General features: G+C 38.7%; 1 protein-coding gene across 3 annotated transcripts in view; it reads right to left on the reverse strand.

Annotated features, from left to right (window-relative positions):
* rap1gapb (RAP1 GTPase activating protein b) overlaps window positions 1-18,241 on the reverse strand; it is a 67,443-nt gene that overhangs the window by 39,105 nt on the left and 10,097 nt on the right. For all 3 annotated transcript variants that reach the window (XM_080891303.1, XM_080891307.1, XM_080891304.1), the window contains exon 2: window positions 13,710-13,745. In XM_080891303.1, the coding sequence (XP_080747429.1) occupies window positions 13,710-13,745 (36 nt within the window). The remainder of the gene's footprint in view (window positions 1-13,709; window positions 13,746-18,241) is intronic.

Genomic DNA, 18,241 nt, shown 5'->3' on the forward strand with positions numbered 1-18,241 from the left:
CCTTTTTGTTAGGAAGCTAGAGACATGTTACAAATCAAGGTACAAAATCTCACACGGATGTTTGAACGACTTGAGTTATTTTCTATCTATGTATTTCACAGGGTATAGTATACATAGTATGATATATATTGGCGAATTTTCATACTCAAATCATTACAAAACCTCTATCAATGAGGGACGAAAGACACAATTCTGGAAATAAACATTTCATCAGAGTTCATTCAGAATTTTTTTTTGTGACTGGCAGTAACACTCCCCTCTACAATGATGAAATTTTACTCTAATTTAGACTGTCACAATGTCCTCTTTTTGTTATTGCCAAAGCGAGGTTTACACTATCACAACATCTGTGGGAATTTTCTGAATAAAAGCTTTCAAAATCATCTTTAAATTGAGCACATTACTGGGCTGACCACAGAGTCAAGCTCAGTCTGCAATCCCAGTATATCAGCTGACAGCAACTCAGCTTAATGCCAAACCACATCAGCTGCTGCCTCACTTGCTACCATTCTTTATGCCTTATTGGCAAACTTCACATAGACCTACATAGGTAAAAACTGCTTAAGCCTGACGACAGCTGCTGCTCTCTGCACGTCATGCTGTAACCCAAGACCAAACGAACTCCACCTTCCATATTGTGTCGGACTTAATCTGCTTTGTTCTTTGCTGGAGTCTTGTTCCTGTTCTCCATGTCCCAAAGCAAGGTCATAGAACCAAATACACCAAGTCTTCTTCTGACCAAAGTGTATTTGTCTCTTTTGGAAATTAATTATACTCAAAATGCTAATATAGAGTGGTGAAGTAAGAGTCAATCTTTATTAAACTATGACGCTTATTATCAATACAACTAAAACATAAACAACATAACAGAACTGACTTTTCCCCTCCCCTAGTGGTCTAGTTTTCAGGTTTTTCCTTTCCTTGTGTCCTCCTGCCCTCATCCTGTACTTTCCTCCTGTCTACAAGACAGTAAAGGACAACACTATGGCTACCGCACACAGTCACAAAAACTTCTATAAAAGGCATTCACTAGATTTCATATAGTTTCCCAGCTTCTCATGTCCACCTCTCCGCACCAAATATAGAATAGTAGAAGAGAAGTGTTCGTGCTTTCAGATTTTAGAAAATAAGTTATTATTCAAAATGAGTCACAGAAATTTTTTTAGGAGAGGGGGTTGTGACTCAGCTTTCTAACACTCAGTGCTATTTATACAAGACTATCCCACACATACAGAAGTTAGGAAGGTCTGATAAATGATCGACTATTTTAAAGAGAAATAAAGAAGGCTCTACTTTTAGAAAACATCACTGTCTAACTGCTCACATATTTTCTATATGAAATATAAGCCAGGCTACAAGTATTACAAAAGCTGCAAGAGGATGTGACTCAAGGCTTTTGATGCTAGTTCACACCTACCACACCCATGAGAATATAATGTTCCGGGTAGCACATACACACTTACACAAGCCAGGGTGAAACAATGAAATGAACACAAAAAACACAGTTTTCATTTACTGCCCAGGAGATACTGTTACACTAGATTACCGATATTCTGCTTTTGTAGCAGATAAAGCTGTGCTACCAGCCACTAAGGAAAGATTCCCCAGGGTTTGCAGGAATCACCAAGACATAGTTGAGCCCCAACAGGTAGAGCAGAGAGGCAGCATGAAGCATGCAGGTTAAGTACAATCAACACCTTTCTGCCTGTTAAAGCCTCTGAGCTGCCAGCGGGGTGGAGCTGGAGATGAAAGAGGATCTATGCTTACATGGGGCACAACAAATGGAAGTCAGGCTAGAAGCAGGTTGACTATACACATTATGACTACTTTTTTCTGCCCCTCAGAGTTAGTTTATGGGAATTCAGCAGTGTTAAGTTAACCATACAATTTGCAATTATGGGAGCAACTATATGTGGTTCATGCTGACTCTTTTTTCCCCCCCCAGTTCCCCTCTATGTATTTCTCACTGTGACTCTGTGTCTGCACTCAGTGCCCTCCTGAGGCAGCCTGACTAAATTTAACATTTACACACCACACACTGCACAGAGTATTCAGCATTTAAAGCACTGCTAACGTTTTAATTTAAAAGATTGTTTTTCCCCCTTTTGACATAACATATATACTAGCAGACAATAAGATATACTTGACTTCCTCCCTTAAAATGTTATGCAGCCACGTCAGTGTTATTTGGAGCTATCCTCCCTCCATCAGCCTGCAGTTTTGAATTCTCCAGCACCTCTCATGTACAAACTTTACTGACCTATTGAGTATAGCTGAAATATTTTTAAAAGTACCTTCTGATGAATTGTGGCTTTAAAAGTTCAAAAATCAAACATAGTTTCTGATGTCTTAAGACTGATCTCAGTTCTACCAGGGGTTTAGGACTCTGTAACCAGCACAAATATAATGTATGAGGCAGAGCCGTCAGCTTTCACGCCCCTCTTCTGCTGTGGAACCAGCTCCTAGTTTGGATTCAGGGACAGACACCATTGATGCTATTGAGATTAGGCTGAAAACTTTTCCTTTCCTTACTTAGAATGCAATAGGCCTAGGCTGCTAGGGGTTTCCCATGATGCACTTCTTCTTCACTCGCCTCTATTCTCTCTCTATGTCTTTATACACCCCTTTTAACCACATTTAAACATTATTATTGATTTCTAGCTCTCTTCCACAGTGTGTCTTTTCTCCCTCCCCTTACATCACAATGACAGCAGATGGCCATCCCTCCCTGAGCCTGGTTCTGTTGGAAATTTCTTCCTGTTAAAAAGGGGGATTTCCTCCCCACTGTTGCCAAGTGCTTGCTTATTTGGAGTTGTCTGATTATTAGGCTTTTCTCAGTATTTTGAATATAAAGCACCTTGAGGTGACTGTTGTTGTGATTTGGTGCCATATAGATAAAAATGAATTGAATAGTATCACATAATTATCATTAGTAGCATTAGGGTGCAGGACGTGCCTTTGAACTTTTTTTTCTTTGTAAGGTTGGAAAAGGAAGCAGTCCTTTCACAATAACAGTGTTGTCAGCACTCCCAGAACCCCACTGGCTCCCATAATTACTTAGATATTGTGTGCCCACCTCTATTGATTTTGGCAGTCATAATCTGGACTCAAACTGAGTGTGAAATCACATGACCATGGTGCGGCAGATACCATATGGTTGACAGATTACAGCTCATCCACAGCTTACAATACTGTAAGTCTCTGTTTTTCTGAATTTTATGAAGGTCTTTAGATTTAAATGAATTTTTGTATATCCACAAAATTAAACTTTTACGTTCAGTTTAGGCAAAAGTGGTTTTAAAATATTGTAATTTGTCCCTAAATAATACCATAGCCATGTATGGCTCATGTTAGTATTTTCTTCTATTTCCTCTAGGATTTTTGACAGTGATTTCGATTTTGATGTGTTTATTCATCTAATTTTCCTCTACCTGCAACTTATCACAAGTTTGCAAAGAGCTTTTACCAATGACACTTCCTTTTTAAATGTGTCAGGGATGTTTGGCTCACATGTAGAAAGCAATGAATACAGATGTTAGCAACAAAACCCATATCCTAAGTGGATGTTCCCAGATGTAACCCCAACAGCAAAATAAGGAGAAAATAAGTCATCAATGCAGGATGTTTCATTTAGTTTCTTTAAAAATTTCAAATAACTTTGTCTCATCAGCCTTAACAGCTGAAACTGTTTAACGCAAATACACTTTTTTCACTTTTTTGTTAACTCAATAAAAGAAAACTGACATTTTTATAGTGACAGACTAACTAACAAAACCTGAAAACCAAGTGATTAGCTGGACAAAATGAAAAAAGAAAAATGTTTAATTAATTTAACACCATCAGCCTTTTCTTTTTTTTAACATTTAATTACACTTACACGTTTTAGCTACACATATTCAACTGCTTATTAATGCGCATGAGACTCATTGCATGCACTTAGGCATGCAGATATAGGGAGGAGGACTTGCAGAAGTTCAAACTGACCATCGGAATGGGGAAGAAAGATGATTTAAGTGAATTTGAATTTTGCCATTGTTGTTGTGCTAGCTTGAGAACTTCTGCAACTGCAGACTGAGACTAGGTTCCAAGCAACCTTGTCTCATTTCCAAAAAATAATCAGTTAGCGGCAGTTCTATGGGTGAAAATGCCTCGCTGATGTCAGAGTTTAGGGCAGAATGGCCAGACTGCTTTAGGGAGGCAAAAGTAATTCAAATAACTCGTTACAACCAAGATATGCAAAAGAGGAGTTCTGAATCTTGAAGCAAATGGGTTACAGCAGCAGAGGCCTCTTGTAGCCTATACACACTGGGTGGCACTCCTGTCAGCTAAGAACAGGAAACTGAGTCTGCAGTCCACATGGATTCACCAAAACTTGATAAAAGAGACTGGAAAAAGGTTGCTTGATCTGATGAGTCTTGGGACACTTTGGGCCTCTTACTGATCATCGTTTAAATGCTGGGACTGACCTGAGTATTATTGTGGACTCTTTTTATGACAACACCATCTTCTGATGGGTACTTCCAGCAGAATACAGTAACACACCATTAGGGCTGGGCCATATCATACCGTTTACGGTAATACTGGTATAATGTCGGGCAATGATAAGAAAATGAAATATCGCGATAGAACATGGGTAAAACGTGCGTGCGCAGTGTTTTCATACGCACATGGAGGAAAAAGTGTGCCGGTGATGGAGAATGAGAAGGGCGAACGCGGATCGTTGAATGAAACGGATGAACCAGAATTGGTTTGTAAAAATGCTGCAACTTCAGTGGTGTGGAACTGGTTTAGCTTTCGTCCGCCAGATACACAACAAAACACTATTTTTCATAGCGCACGCTAGCGGGGTTGTCGTTATTACCGTGTTTTTTGGAAAATACGGCACACTTAAAATCAATCCTTTGATTTTTCTGAAAATCGACAGTGCCCCTTATAATCCCGTGTGCCTGTTTGGGTTTACTGACCTCGAAACGACTTTATGTGGTACACGGTGGTCGAAAATCTGTCAAATGTTTTAGTACGACTTTGCTAAGCTACAAACCCGCACCGCTTGATGGATTGTCGGAGCATTACGGCTATCGTAGGCAGGAGCCTCGCGGAGTGATACGTACTGTGCTTCAACATAATATTACCGTATTGTGTGTGTATAACCTCTTTTTAAGTTTTGTGGATATTATACATGTTATGCTGAGGATATGTCAGCCAATTTCCACTGGAAATGCCTTTTGGTTAAACTGTCAGCAAGGAATTTGCATTTGCACTGTTACATTTTTATATAACTTTAATGCACATAATAAACAGCTGCTTGTTTAAGTGAAAATACATTGATGGGTTTTTTTTGCACTAATAAAGTTGTGGAGTTGTAAAGTATTTTGTCTAGTGTCAATTGTATCGTCAGTTATATCTAGGGATGGGTACCGGTGTAGTAACCAGACCGAAAAGCAGCGCACATTTCGGTGCTTTATTTCGGTGCTTTTTTTTCCTGAGCTGTGATACACTTCTAGCCAATCATTTTACGTTTCCGAGGATAGTGGGCGGGTCCAGGTACGTACGTTCTTTTAGAGCAGAGCTACAGATTAAAAATGCCCAAGGCGAAGCGGTCAAAAGTCTGGCTGTACTTCACAGCAAAATATGCAAACTCAGCAGCCTGCAACAAGTGCTTTAAGCTGATACTGTGATACTGTCAAAGGAGGTAACACCTCAAATCCGATGAAACATGCATAGCGTTTTTTTTTTTAAAAAGCCAAGAAATGCGCTGTATTTGATAGCTTGCTGCGAGACCTCACACCGAGCGCATCTACTGCGGGTGTGGTGCCTGTTATCAGACCCGGAGTTAGCAACATTCCCAAAAACCCGAAGAGGAGAGTCCTGGCCCCTAGCCCTGCCAGTGTAGCAGAAATGATGACGGATGATGATGCAGCAGCAGCCGTTCTTCTCTGCGTGAGTAGCTTAATGTTGTTCGTAGGCTAACCACGTTATTACATTAATGCATGTAAGGTGAACTAGCAAACATCATCATAGCTACATGCGGCTGTCTTCTTGTTTGATGGCAGATACTCCCTTCACCCTGGCAAAAAAGGTTAAAATGACCAAAGAAAAAGAGGGAAACAGTTAAACATGAGAGGTTTTTGGATAAAGTTTGTGTTTTTTCCATTGTTTAAGCACTGCTTCCAGCCAAGAGTGATACCATATATGCCCCATAGCTGCAGAAAAGGCTAACATTGTTATCTTTTTACAAAAAACAGCTGAACATGAGAGGTTTTTGGACCAATTTTGTGTTCTCCATTCTTTAAGCACCGGTTTGAGCACTGTTTGAGCACCGGCACCGTTTCAAAAGTACCGATTTGGCACCGGTATCGGATAAAACCTAAACGATACCCATCCCTAGTTATATTGTTATCGCAAATTTTCAAATGTATATCGTGATAAATATTTTTGCTCATATCGCCCTGCTCTACACACCATGTCACAAAGCTCAAATTGCATCAAACTGTTTTTTCAAACATTGAGGTAACTGTATTGAAACATTATCCACAGTAACCAGATCTCAAAACTTTGGCATGTGGCTAAGGCGAGGTTCACATCATGGTTAAGCAGCCAACAAATGTGCAACAACTGCATGATTCTATCACATCAATATGGTCCAAATTCTCTGAGGCTTGCTTCAAGCTCTTTCTTTGATTCTATGATGCAAAGAATTAAGGCAGTGCTGAAGGCAAGAAGGGCTCAATTTTAGCAAGGTGTACCTAATAAAGTGTACCTAGTAAGATTGTAAACTTACACAACTACAAATAAAGTTTTAAAATCAATACCTTACACTTTCAGGGCCCTAATCATGAAGGAACAGAATCATAAGTGGATTGAAACAAACACCACTCCTAAGTTTCTGAGTGTCTCTGTGACTAATTGGGTGATTAGAGCTATTGGGATTTTATTGGCTTTTCCCTGTGGCACAAAAGGGCACAAAAAAACCAAAAACTAAACAACATAGTTAACTTCAAAAAGAGAAGGAAATTATACTTAAAGGATATGATGTGAAAAGAAAGAATATGAAGGAAACTGATGTACCACATAATAAAATGGTGATTCAGGCACACAAAATCAAGGTAGCACATGATAATTAGAAGTTGTTAAATTTACATGCATAATAAAAGTACGGAAGATGAAAAAAAAAAAACTCAGACCAATTATCACTACTGACGACATCAAGTGATTATGAGTCATTCTAGAAATCTCATCACCAAACGACATTGTCTTCCCCATTTTACAGACAAAAGAAAGTGTCACGCTTCATCTCCAGTGACAACCTGGGATTTGGAAATTAGCTTAGAAATATGTGACACTAATTGCATATACGTCATTGGATAAGTGTGAGGACTGATTTGATAGTGTCATTTAGAAACAATGCACATAACTGTCACAAAGCAAACCACTGATGCATACACTAGTCAAACAGTTATACTGTTGGTATGATGCATAATTTCCTCCATCGTCATCATCGTCATTCAGCTTTTCTTTTTTTCATCCTGCTCACAGAGATATATGCAGGGGCTAATTGATACGTCTCCTGATGTGAGATGTAATAGAGCTTGATTACATGGAGTTGACCTTCTGATAATTTGAAATGACTACAACATCAGGCACCATTACCCCCTCAATAAGCTCAAGCTTTTCAATTAATTAAATAAAAAACGTCTTTATATTGAGACAACAGGGAAGAACGTGAACAAGATGTTTTTGTAATGTTATAAGAGATTTAAAGAGTAGATATTATGCTCAACTCTAAACATTACAATATTATTGTAATCTCCTTGAGAAGCTTTACCCAGTTTACCCGGTCCTTTGTGCGAGCCTTCAGTCTAACAAAAACAATTTTATTCTCTTCTGTGCTACAAGAAAATTATTTGAATAGTGAGAAGGTGGGCAGTACTTTAAAAAGATCCTAACAAAGTCATCATTTACCATCCACAGCTGCATGCTAGTATCTAATTAACTGAAGAGGCGTCCTAAATACAATAAATAAGGCAACCCCCATCTGGTACCATCGCACTGCTGCTTTCTGACTCTGGCCTCAGAACAACCTCAATAAGTTGACCAGATTCCAAACACACTGAGTTGTAATGATTTTATCTGTGAACTTACTTTGGAATAGACACACAGGGTTGCAGGAGAGGTCTCTTTTTGGTTTGGATACCAGTCAAAATGACACATAGTCAGCCCATAAACATACAAAAACAAAAGTCAATACCACTTCTTTTGACCCATGATAAAATAGAGCTGTCTGATTTCTGTAAAAAAAACAAAAACTGTCTAAACAAGTGCTGTGTCACCACTCAAAATGATACAAAAAAGGTTGTGAAAGGATTTTGTTCTGTTCTCACTGAAAGCCTCTAGAGATAATTAACATTAGTCATACTAATTGTATTATGCAAGATATGAATAATAAGATAAGAGGTTCTTATAAAACAAAAGCATATTTGGAGAGGCTGTTTTGGGGTGTGATTTTTTTTTCTGTTTTAAGCTCGAAACATTTAAATTGAATTTTACATTTATTTTCTATCTTCGAGGCATCCTTTAATCTCTTTTTCCATAACTGGAAAATCCTAATTGACAGTACAGGTAAAGATGAGTTAAGTATAGGTAATCAACAAACCACTGTAAATAAAACTAAGTGCACACAGACTGTGAACACAACTTCAGTTTTGTTACATTAGACTTGTGCAAACCTGCATGAGGCTTGTGTTATGCTATGCTGGTAGAAGCACTCTCCAAAGTTAATATTATATTTTCATGGTGTCAGAAAAGTAAGGAATAATTGTTAAATTACAGTGGAAGCACTGATAGTTTTTTACTGAGATGATTGAGTTCAATGTAGAAAGAGCCGATCACTTACTTGACATATAAGAGTAGCCTTTGGGCAGAACTGACCCTCTATAGGGCGAAAAACAAGACAGGCAATAGTATGAATGGGGCAGAGTGCTGAAGCTCAAGATGAAGGGAACAAAGGTTAGAGGAGAGTGACACCAGCTACGCAGAGCAACTGATATTCAAGTCAAGTGATGATCTGGTCAAATTGGTGCTAGGAGACAACCAATGAGCTTTCAGAGTGCACTAGCATAATTTAGAGCAAAAAAGGAACACAAGAGAACAAATAACCTTGTGCATGTCATATTATATATATATATATATAAATACTGTAGGAGGTTGTAAATGTTTAATGCTACGATATGAACTTGCCCTAGAATAACTGGTGAGTTAAACTCTGTACCAACAGATACAGGACTGTCCAATTCATTGAGTACCAAAATGAACTCATTTTGATGCAGTTGCCTTTTCACCCGTTATATCTGAATCCAAATAAACATCTGTGGGATACCAAGGCAACACAGGAAGAAATAAAGGGTATGACACAATATTAGGAAAGTTCTTTTTACAGTTTCTTTATGTTGCATTTATGCTTTTAGGTTTATGACTCCTGACAGGAGTTCCAATGTGGAAAATATAAAAGGTTCAACAAGTTTGTTTTTCCATTTGACAGTCGCTGAGCTGCAATTGGCTACGCTCTCTCTTCCTGTTTGCTTTCTCCCCATGACACTGACCACCATATTAGGATGAATACTGGCCATTAACAGCAATCTGAAGTGGCACGGATACCCAATTAGAGGCCTCTTCGCCTCACTCTTTTTCATCTTTTAACACTGAAGAGCACTTCATTACCACTCATCTCCTAGTGTCAGTCAAAGGCTTGATTAGGCTCATAGCAGTTGTACTGTTCAGATTAGATGGCTACAAGGCAACAGCTGTGCACACACACAATATAAATATATCCCACGATCCCAAAATAAAAGCCCCTTCAGGTGTGTCCTGTACCAAATGAGTTAACTAGTAGTGATTTTAATTTATAATGACAAATATAGATGCAGTATAAAAGAAGTACTATTTTTCCAGTGTATCTTCAGTATCACAGTCTGCATACATCACTCCTACATTATTCCAGTGCTTTCCCTCATTAGTGGAAAACTGAGTTGTTAAGAATGAAAATATGGCCACTTTCAGATTGACAATTTCTTGCAGAAATGCCATGGCATGGCCTGCTTATTGCAGCACAACAGGATCTTTAGACTGAGGAAGATAAGCACCACCATTATTCAGAGCAATCAAGTTAATGAGTGTTTAATTGGGAACTGTGCTGTGAGCAGTTTAGCAGTAACATAAGTGTTTTCTCACTTTTCACAAAGTGAACCTCTTTGTCCAAGTGATTCAGGGCTCAACACGAGCTGAAAGTGCATTCTAGAGTAAGGTGACGGAGATACTGGTGCTCGTTAAGAGTGACAGAAAAGTGCGGGCACTGCGTGTTTGTCCACCGTCACACTCACTCACACCGACAGTACTCCTGGCTGGTTGAGAATAATGTGATGGATTTGAGGCAGTGGCACATGGCAGGGAATCCAAGAAACCCAGTTTTAATGACACACACTTGGAGCTCATATCGTAAATCTTCCCGACATGGTCCTGTGCCTCTTACAATAGCTGTGGGACAGGCTAGGTAACAGAGGTGGAGAGATGCAATTAGTCACACACTAACAATCAAAAGTTTGGAAATATGCATGTATTGAAAAACAGATATAGTTTTAATTAAAATAAATTAAATTGATTGGGAATGTTGAGTATGATAATTAATGATTAATGGAGTCAAATATGAGGCATTAACCTCCATAAGGTTAATGGAATAACTGTGAGCATACAGAGGCTAAGCCTCATTGGCCATCACCTCTGTTTTCGATCGTGGCTCAAGAGTTCGGAGTTCGCCTTGTAATCGGAAGGTTGCCAGTTCGAGCCCCGGCTCGGACAGTCTTGGTCGTTGTGTCCTTGGGCGAGACACTTCACCTGTTGCCTACTGGTGGTGGTGAGACGGCCTGGTGGCGCCAGTGTCCGGCAGCCTCGCCACTGTCAGTGCGCCCCAGGGTGGCTGTGGCTACAATGTAGCTTGCCATCACCAGTGTGTGAATGTATGTGATGTGTAAAGCGCTTTAGGGACTAGTAAAGCGCTATACAAATACAGGCCATTTACCATTTCTGATTGACACATTGTGTTACCTGTTCCAGGTGTGTCAGTTTAAACATGATTTGATCATTCGAAAGAAAAAAAAACATTCACAATTGAACAAGGCTAACAACTGTCATGCTTATTTTAGATACAATACAACAGCGGTCCCCAACCCCCGGGCCACCGACCGGTCCATGAGTCGTTTGGTACCAGGCCGCGAGAGTTAAGGCTCGGACTTGACATTTATGGTTTTTGGGGTTTTTATCCTTAACTTGGTTTCCCTGAGTCTTTTCCCATGTGTTATGAATGTGTTATGAATAAATTTTCTATATATTTTCATGTACTTTATATTTGTTTTGTAGTTGTGTGTCTTATTTTGAAAGAAATATTTACACGTTACCATAGCTACCAGAGTATTAAGGGGGATAGAGGAGGATTTTACTCTCAATGTTGTTGGCGCATTTCAGGAGGACGCTGCTAATAATGTTACACAATTACACAGTGAATTCGCATTTATTATTATATTTACAAAATGCCACAGCTTTTCTCTTTGTCGTATCATTTTATTTGTTGTATTTATCTGTGAAAGGCCAGTCTGTGAAAATATTGTCTGATATTACACCGGTCCGTGGCGCAAAAAAGATTGGGGACCGCTGCAATACAATCCAAACAACATTATTCCAACAGTGAAACTGATAGTGGGCCTTTAGATCAAAGCAAAGAACTCTAAATAAAAAAAACTTGATGCTAAATGTGGAAGATAAAATAAAAACGTGATTGCTTTTTGATGGTAAAGTGGGACATTTATGCAGAATAAACATGATCTAAGTTGATCTTTCCATTTTGCAACAGCATGACAAAAGCAGTTCCAGACTATGTAAGCGCTATTCAGACAAGATGTAGCCAGCTGGTTATCTGCTACAGGATATTAACCCTATTGACCTACTGTGTTAGCAAGTTAAATGTGTGTTTCCTATCAAATCAATCCAAATTGCTCAAACTACTTTCTAATCTAAAACTAATTTCTGCAGATTACAAAAATAAATTCACCCCAGAATACTGAAGATCTAAAATGCTGCGCTGCAAATGAATTAAACTGTATTAAGCCTTTAATAAGTAAGCCTTGCACTTGCATTACGTTTTTTAACTGATTTAACTGATCAAAATGTATAATTTCCTCAGTGACTGCAAACTTTTAGGTGGTTGTTCAGATTTTTCCAAGTATGCAGAGCTGTTAGAACAAAATGTAATGGACAAATAAACTCCTCAAGAAATCCCTCTTTGTGCCCCAAATAATTTGATAGTAAATATCTTGCTGATATCTTGCTTTCCCCCCCCACTTTCTAATCTAAATGCAGCCTGAGACTGATGGAATACACAATTGGCATAATGACTCAGTGATTACAATCACAAAGCAGTGCTGTGGATAACTAGTACCTGCATAGCCCTGCCCCAAGGCACCATTAGCATCTGCTTCAGACCTGTTTGCAACCGAGAGAAATTGAAATCCTCATAATGAGATTCAGCGGGTGTGCGAGGGTGTATTCTCCTCCAATGAGCTTGAATTATCCATGCACCTTCAATTTCCTCCTTTCAGTATTTCATCTATTGTCCTTTCCAAACTCATTATGACTCAATTTCTGTCTAATTCTAAGGCCTATTTGATGTACAAAAACAAACCAAGGCATTTTTTTGCAAATTCCCCCTGAAGAAAAAAACAAAGAATATAAAAATAAAAAATGCTATTTTCATGTGCCATATACACATTAAGAAAATCTAAATAGCATTTAGCCTAATTACAAAAAACAAATGATATTGTAAACATGTAAATGATTATTGTATAGTAAACAGTTTGTGATACTGACCTTTGTTTCCTTGGTTTAATGTTTTATGAAACTGTAAAACATTTACATACGAACTTGCATATAAACATAAATGAATCTCAATCCAGCAGAGAAACCTGGAAAGATATACTTGTGTAAAAGTGGTATTATTAATTGTTCTGAGAACTCTCAATGGCTGAGATCTCAGAGGCATGTGCTCTACATGGCCAGCTGGTATTACACACATTTTTATGCTTCCTGTCTCCTTCCATCTGTTCTTGCCCCTGTATTTCCAGCCGCACATTCCCTGTACATGCTGTGAGACTACCTGCCAAGTATGGAACATTACAAGCTCCTCTTTGATCATATACAGATGTCCAGAGTCATCAGAGCAAACAGAGTTTTCCAGTGACAATAAAATTACAAGCATATCTGTGACTTTTATAGCTAGAGAGGAAAGCAGCAGCCTTATTAGCCATTGCCATCTTTTACTGAGATCATCACTTTAATATTCTGAAATTATTAAAGTGGATAAAGGTACGTTTGTGGGTTTTTTTTTAATGTATCTTTTATATTCAAATTTTTATTGCTGCAGCATAATTGTGTTGGCCATGAAAAACTACTGCATACAGAACAGATCTATTCATGTTTAATTCTCTACTGAGACAACTGATGCTTCATATGCATTAACATTTTTGGTTGGCCGTGCTGAATGGGAAGAGAGTCGTAAAGCCTTAGTCTCCTAAGGTGCTGTAAATGCAACATTGTGAAGTGGAGTGCATGGGACCAATGAAGTGTGAAACTAAATTGTCTTTGCTTTTCATAAGGAGGGGACTTACCATAAACTTCTGGTCCTGGAAAAGGTCTTATCAACTCTAGAAAGAAACAAAGTGACAATATGTTACTTGATAATGATCCTTGATTTTCCTATGAATAAAAAAGTTTGCAAATGTAAACATGGCTATTGCACCTTGCTCTTTACTCAGATGTATTGCACTGCCCCCGTGTGGATATTTTTTGGCCACTTGTAAACACAGACTTATCAAATTGTTTATTTGTACATGGAAAATATCAGAGCTTTTCTTAACTGTACTGATTCCTCTTTAATTTCCTTTTTACTCTCTATGAATTTTGTTCCAGAGCACTTTTTCTCTACATGTTTTTTCTTTTTTGCGAAATTATTGATCATCTATCTATCAATCAATCAATCAATCAATCAATCAATCAATCTTTATTTATAAAGAACTTTTTATACAAAAAAAATGTAGCACAAAGTGCTTTACATGGTTAAAAGCAGCCCATCCCACCCTCCAACTCACTCCCCACACTCTCATTAACATAAACGATGTGAATACACACATATTCCCCCCCCCCACACACACACACACGCACACTTAAAGAGTAAAATTGGGCTGGGTACGCATGAGCCAAGTGAGGAAACACTATAACAGGGAGCCGTCTGCACCGGGAGATGGTCACAGACCGCAGTCTCCAGGCTGGGCACACAGCAGGAGGGAGGCAAAGGAGCCCCCCAGCCAGGCTGAGAGAACCCCCAGAGCCCCAGCAGCCACGGTCGATCACAGCCCCGGTGCAGAGAGCGCCCTCCGTGGAAACACTGGAGATATGACACAATAGGATATATACAGGGTAAAACGATAAAATAAATTAGAACGGGATACAATATAAATATAAATATAAATAGAGTAAGAAGATTAAAAAATGAATAAGAATAAAATCAATAAATATTAGGTAAAGCCTAAATTAATAATAGAATAACAGGATAGAATAAATAAGCATAAAATAAATAAACGTCAAGTAAAAGCTAAATTAAAAAGGTGGGTCTCGAGCCTGTTCTTAAAAACATGTACGTTCTCTGCGGCCCTGAGCTCCTCCAGCAGGCTGTTCCACAGACGAGGACCATACCACTGAAAAGCTGCCTCTCCGTGAGTATGTGTCCTGACTTTAGGGACAATCAAAAGGCCAGTACCAGAGGACCTCAGGGTCCGCGAGGGTTCATATGGTAAAAGCAGATCTGAGAGATAAGAAGGCCCAAGACCATTAAGACATTTAAAAACCAATAAAAGAACTTTAAAATCGATCCTGAAACACACGGGGAGCCAATGCAGCGATTCTAAAACCGGTGTAATGTGGGCCCGCCCTCTGGTCTTCGTCAGCACACGAGCTGCCGAGTTTTGTAAAAGTTGTACAGTTGAAATATTCTTTTTAGGAAGACCAGAGAGCAGGGCATTACAGTAATCAATGTGACTGGTAATAAAAGTATGCATCAACATCTCCGTGTTGGCCCGAGAGAGAATAGGGCGGACTCTGGCTATATTTTTTAGATGATAAAATCCAATTTTGGTTACACGTTTAATATGTGGGATAAAACCAAGCTCAGAGTCAAAAATAACACCCAGGTTTTTCACTTGTAGCGAAGGACATAGTGAAAATGCTTCTAATTTAGACAAGAGTCTCTCTGAGCCTCGGGACCGACGATTAAAACTTCAGTTTTGTCCTGGTTAAGCTGTAAAAAGTTTTCTGCCATCCAAGATTTTATATCTAAAATACAGTTAAAAAGGGCATCCATTGGTCTGGTGTCATCAGGAGACACGGAGATGTACAGCTGAGTGTCATCAGCGTAGAACAATGCTAATCACAACTATAGCATGTGGTGTAGCATACTGATAACGGGACCATTCATCTGAATCAGAATATCTTTATTGTCATTGTAACAAGTTCAACGAAATTAAGTGCAGTCCCTGCGATGTCAAGAAAGAAGAATATATAAGAAAGAAGTAATTAAATATAATTACAAAAGAAACTTTTAAAAACACAGTCACTCAGAAATAAATAAAAACTTATTGCACAGATAACACTTCATTGTACTCATTGTACTCGTTACAATGACAATGAAGATATTCTGATTCTGATTCTAAAAACCCCACTCAAACACACATTCTTATCCTAAAACACTCTTGGGTGATAATTCGCTGTCCCTAACTGTATTGTAATGTAATTAGCGCAGCTTTACTATTTTAAGTACAACACAGTGGGCCCACATTAATAACAATAACAATAACTTCATTTATAAAGCGCTTTCAAACAAAGTGCTGAACAGCTATTTGAAGATAAAGAATACAGAAAAAACAATACAGTTTAAAAACTGATAAAACAAAAGGGAATAGCAATAAGAACCGGCCTAATATCTTCATCGAGGTTGTTCCACAAAGATGGGGCACAGAAAGAAAAATCACGCTCCCCAGTAGCCTTTTTTCTGGTTTTAGGAACTTTTAGAAGGCCAGTATCCTGAGATTGGAGAGCAGGGGGTGGAACATAGAGGTGCAAAAGGTCAGAGAGATATGAACGTGCCAAACCATTTGAAGCCTTATAGGTGAGCAACAGGACCTTAAATACTGCAAGCCAAGCAATGAAGAGATTTCAGTACTGAGGTAATGTGCTCAAATTTCCCAGTTTTGGTTAAAATGCAAGCAGCTGCATTTTGTACAATCTGTAAACCTCTAAAACTTTTCTTCGGTTACCCAGAAAGCAGAGCACTACAATAATCAATGCGTGAAGACACAAATGCATTGTTATGCCCCTCTGCAGCCCCTAATCTCCTCAGTGTGTTCAGCTGGTGCCAATTGACCACACCTAGTCAGGTGTCTATAAAAGCATACCTGAAGCAGGCTTTCAGGGAGGCTCACTAGCCCTTGCCTTGGTAGTACCAGCTATTTTAGCAAACTTGCTATGCATTTTAAGATAAAACCTCTTCTCACCTAAATTCTGGTGTTCGTCTCCTTATTTATGTTGCGGCTTTTGAGCTGGATCGTAACAGCATGCACAAGAACCTCTGCAGTGTCAAGTGATAAAACTTGTCTGATTTTAGCTATGTTCTTTAGGTGATAAAAGGCAGTCCTTATTGTCTCTTTTACGTGAGACTCGAAGAGTGCATCGGGTCAAACCACATGCTCAAGTTCATTACCTTGTCGCTGCAATTTATGACATAGTCATAAATTTTGATTGTGATGTTTTGGGACAACTACTGAATTGTGACCATCAAATCTGTCTAATCAGCATTAAGAAGCAGGAAATTATCAGATAAGCAGCCCCTAATTTCAGATAAACAAGCTTGTAGTTTAGGCAAGTCAGCACAGTATCCAATGGTTAAAGCAGTGGCTCCCAAAGTAGGGGTATGAATAAAAAAAAAGAATGCTTGGACCTTGCTAGCATAATGGACAGGTTTTCTTGACAGGGCTCCCACGCAAATGCAAAGCAGAAGATGGTTAAAGCTCACAAAACTATTCCAACAACCACCAAACAGCAAAAACAGGAAATGAGAGCAGGTAAACGGATCCTGCATAAAGACGTAAACACAAAGCGCCGACCCGACCCATCAGAATCTGTGAGATGTCGGCTTTCTCACCCGATGGCAAGTCGGTGCTGAAAGCCGACATTACAGCTAACATTACAACTAACAGTCTGAGATCTCCCAGACAGGTAGGATCATAGCCGTGATGATACATTTCCTGTGTTTCCAAAATAATTTTTTATGTTTCTGTAATGGTTAATCAGAATCAAAATCAATCAGAATATATAGAAATTATGTGGTCACAGTTGCTCCAAAACACTAAAGTTAAATTAAATAATACTTTGAAGGTCTTAGAAATTAAGTTTTTAATGCTAACATATAATTATTGTTGTAATTTTCCAATGTACTGGTTTACGAAAAGCAGAAAAAGTACAGTAGTAAAACACATAAAGATGTCAAATTACAGTCATTGTGTAATAGGTGAATCTTACTTTTAATTCATTTCACTTCAGCAAATTTAGCAATTAAAACATTTTTTTTCATTGTAAAAGTTTTTCACAGGTTTCTAAGATAACTCTGTTTCCTTGTTTTAAGGACAGGTGGTCTAATACAGCAGTCCCCAACCCCCGGGCCTTGGACCGGTACCGGTCCGTGAGTCGTTTGGTACCGGGCCGCGAGAGTTGAGGCTCAGGTGTGAAATGTATGGTTTTCAGGGTTTTTATCAGTTTTCAGTGTTATTTTGTTATCGTTTTTATCATTAACTCAGTTTTCCTGGGTCTTTTCACGTGTGTTATGAATAAATCTTCTTTTTTTCAGTACCGGTACTAGTTTTATTTTGTTGTATTTATTCGCGACACCTTAAAGGCCGGTCCGTGAAAATATTGTCGGGCATAAACCGGTCTGTGGTGCAAAAAAGGTTGGGGACCGCTGGTCTAATACATTCAACAACAACAATATTTATACACACATACAGAAAAATCAAAGAATTTTGCATGACGTGGATGAATATTTTCATAATAACACATGAACTTAAAAGATTTCATGTTGGTTTTCTTTACAAGA

Source organism: Rhamphochromis sp. 'chilingali' (assembly GCF_963969265.1).
Source record: "Rhamphochromis sp. 'chilingali' genome assembly, chromosome: 9".
Lineage (NCBI taxonomy): Eukaryota > Metazoa > Chordata > Actinopteri > Cichliformes > Cichlidae > Rhamphochromis > Rhamphochromis sp. 'chilingali'.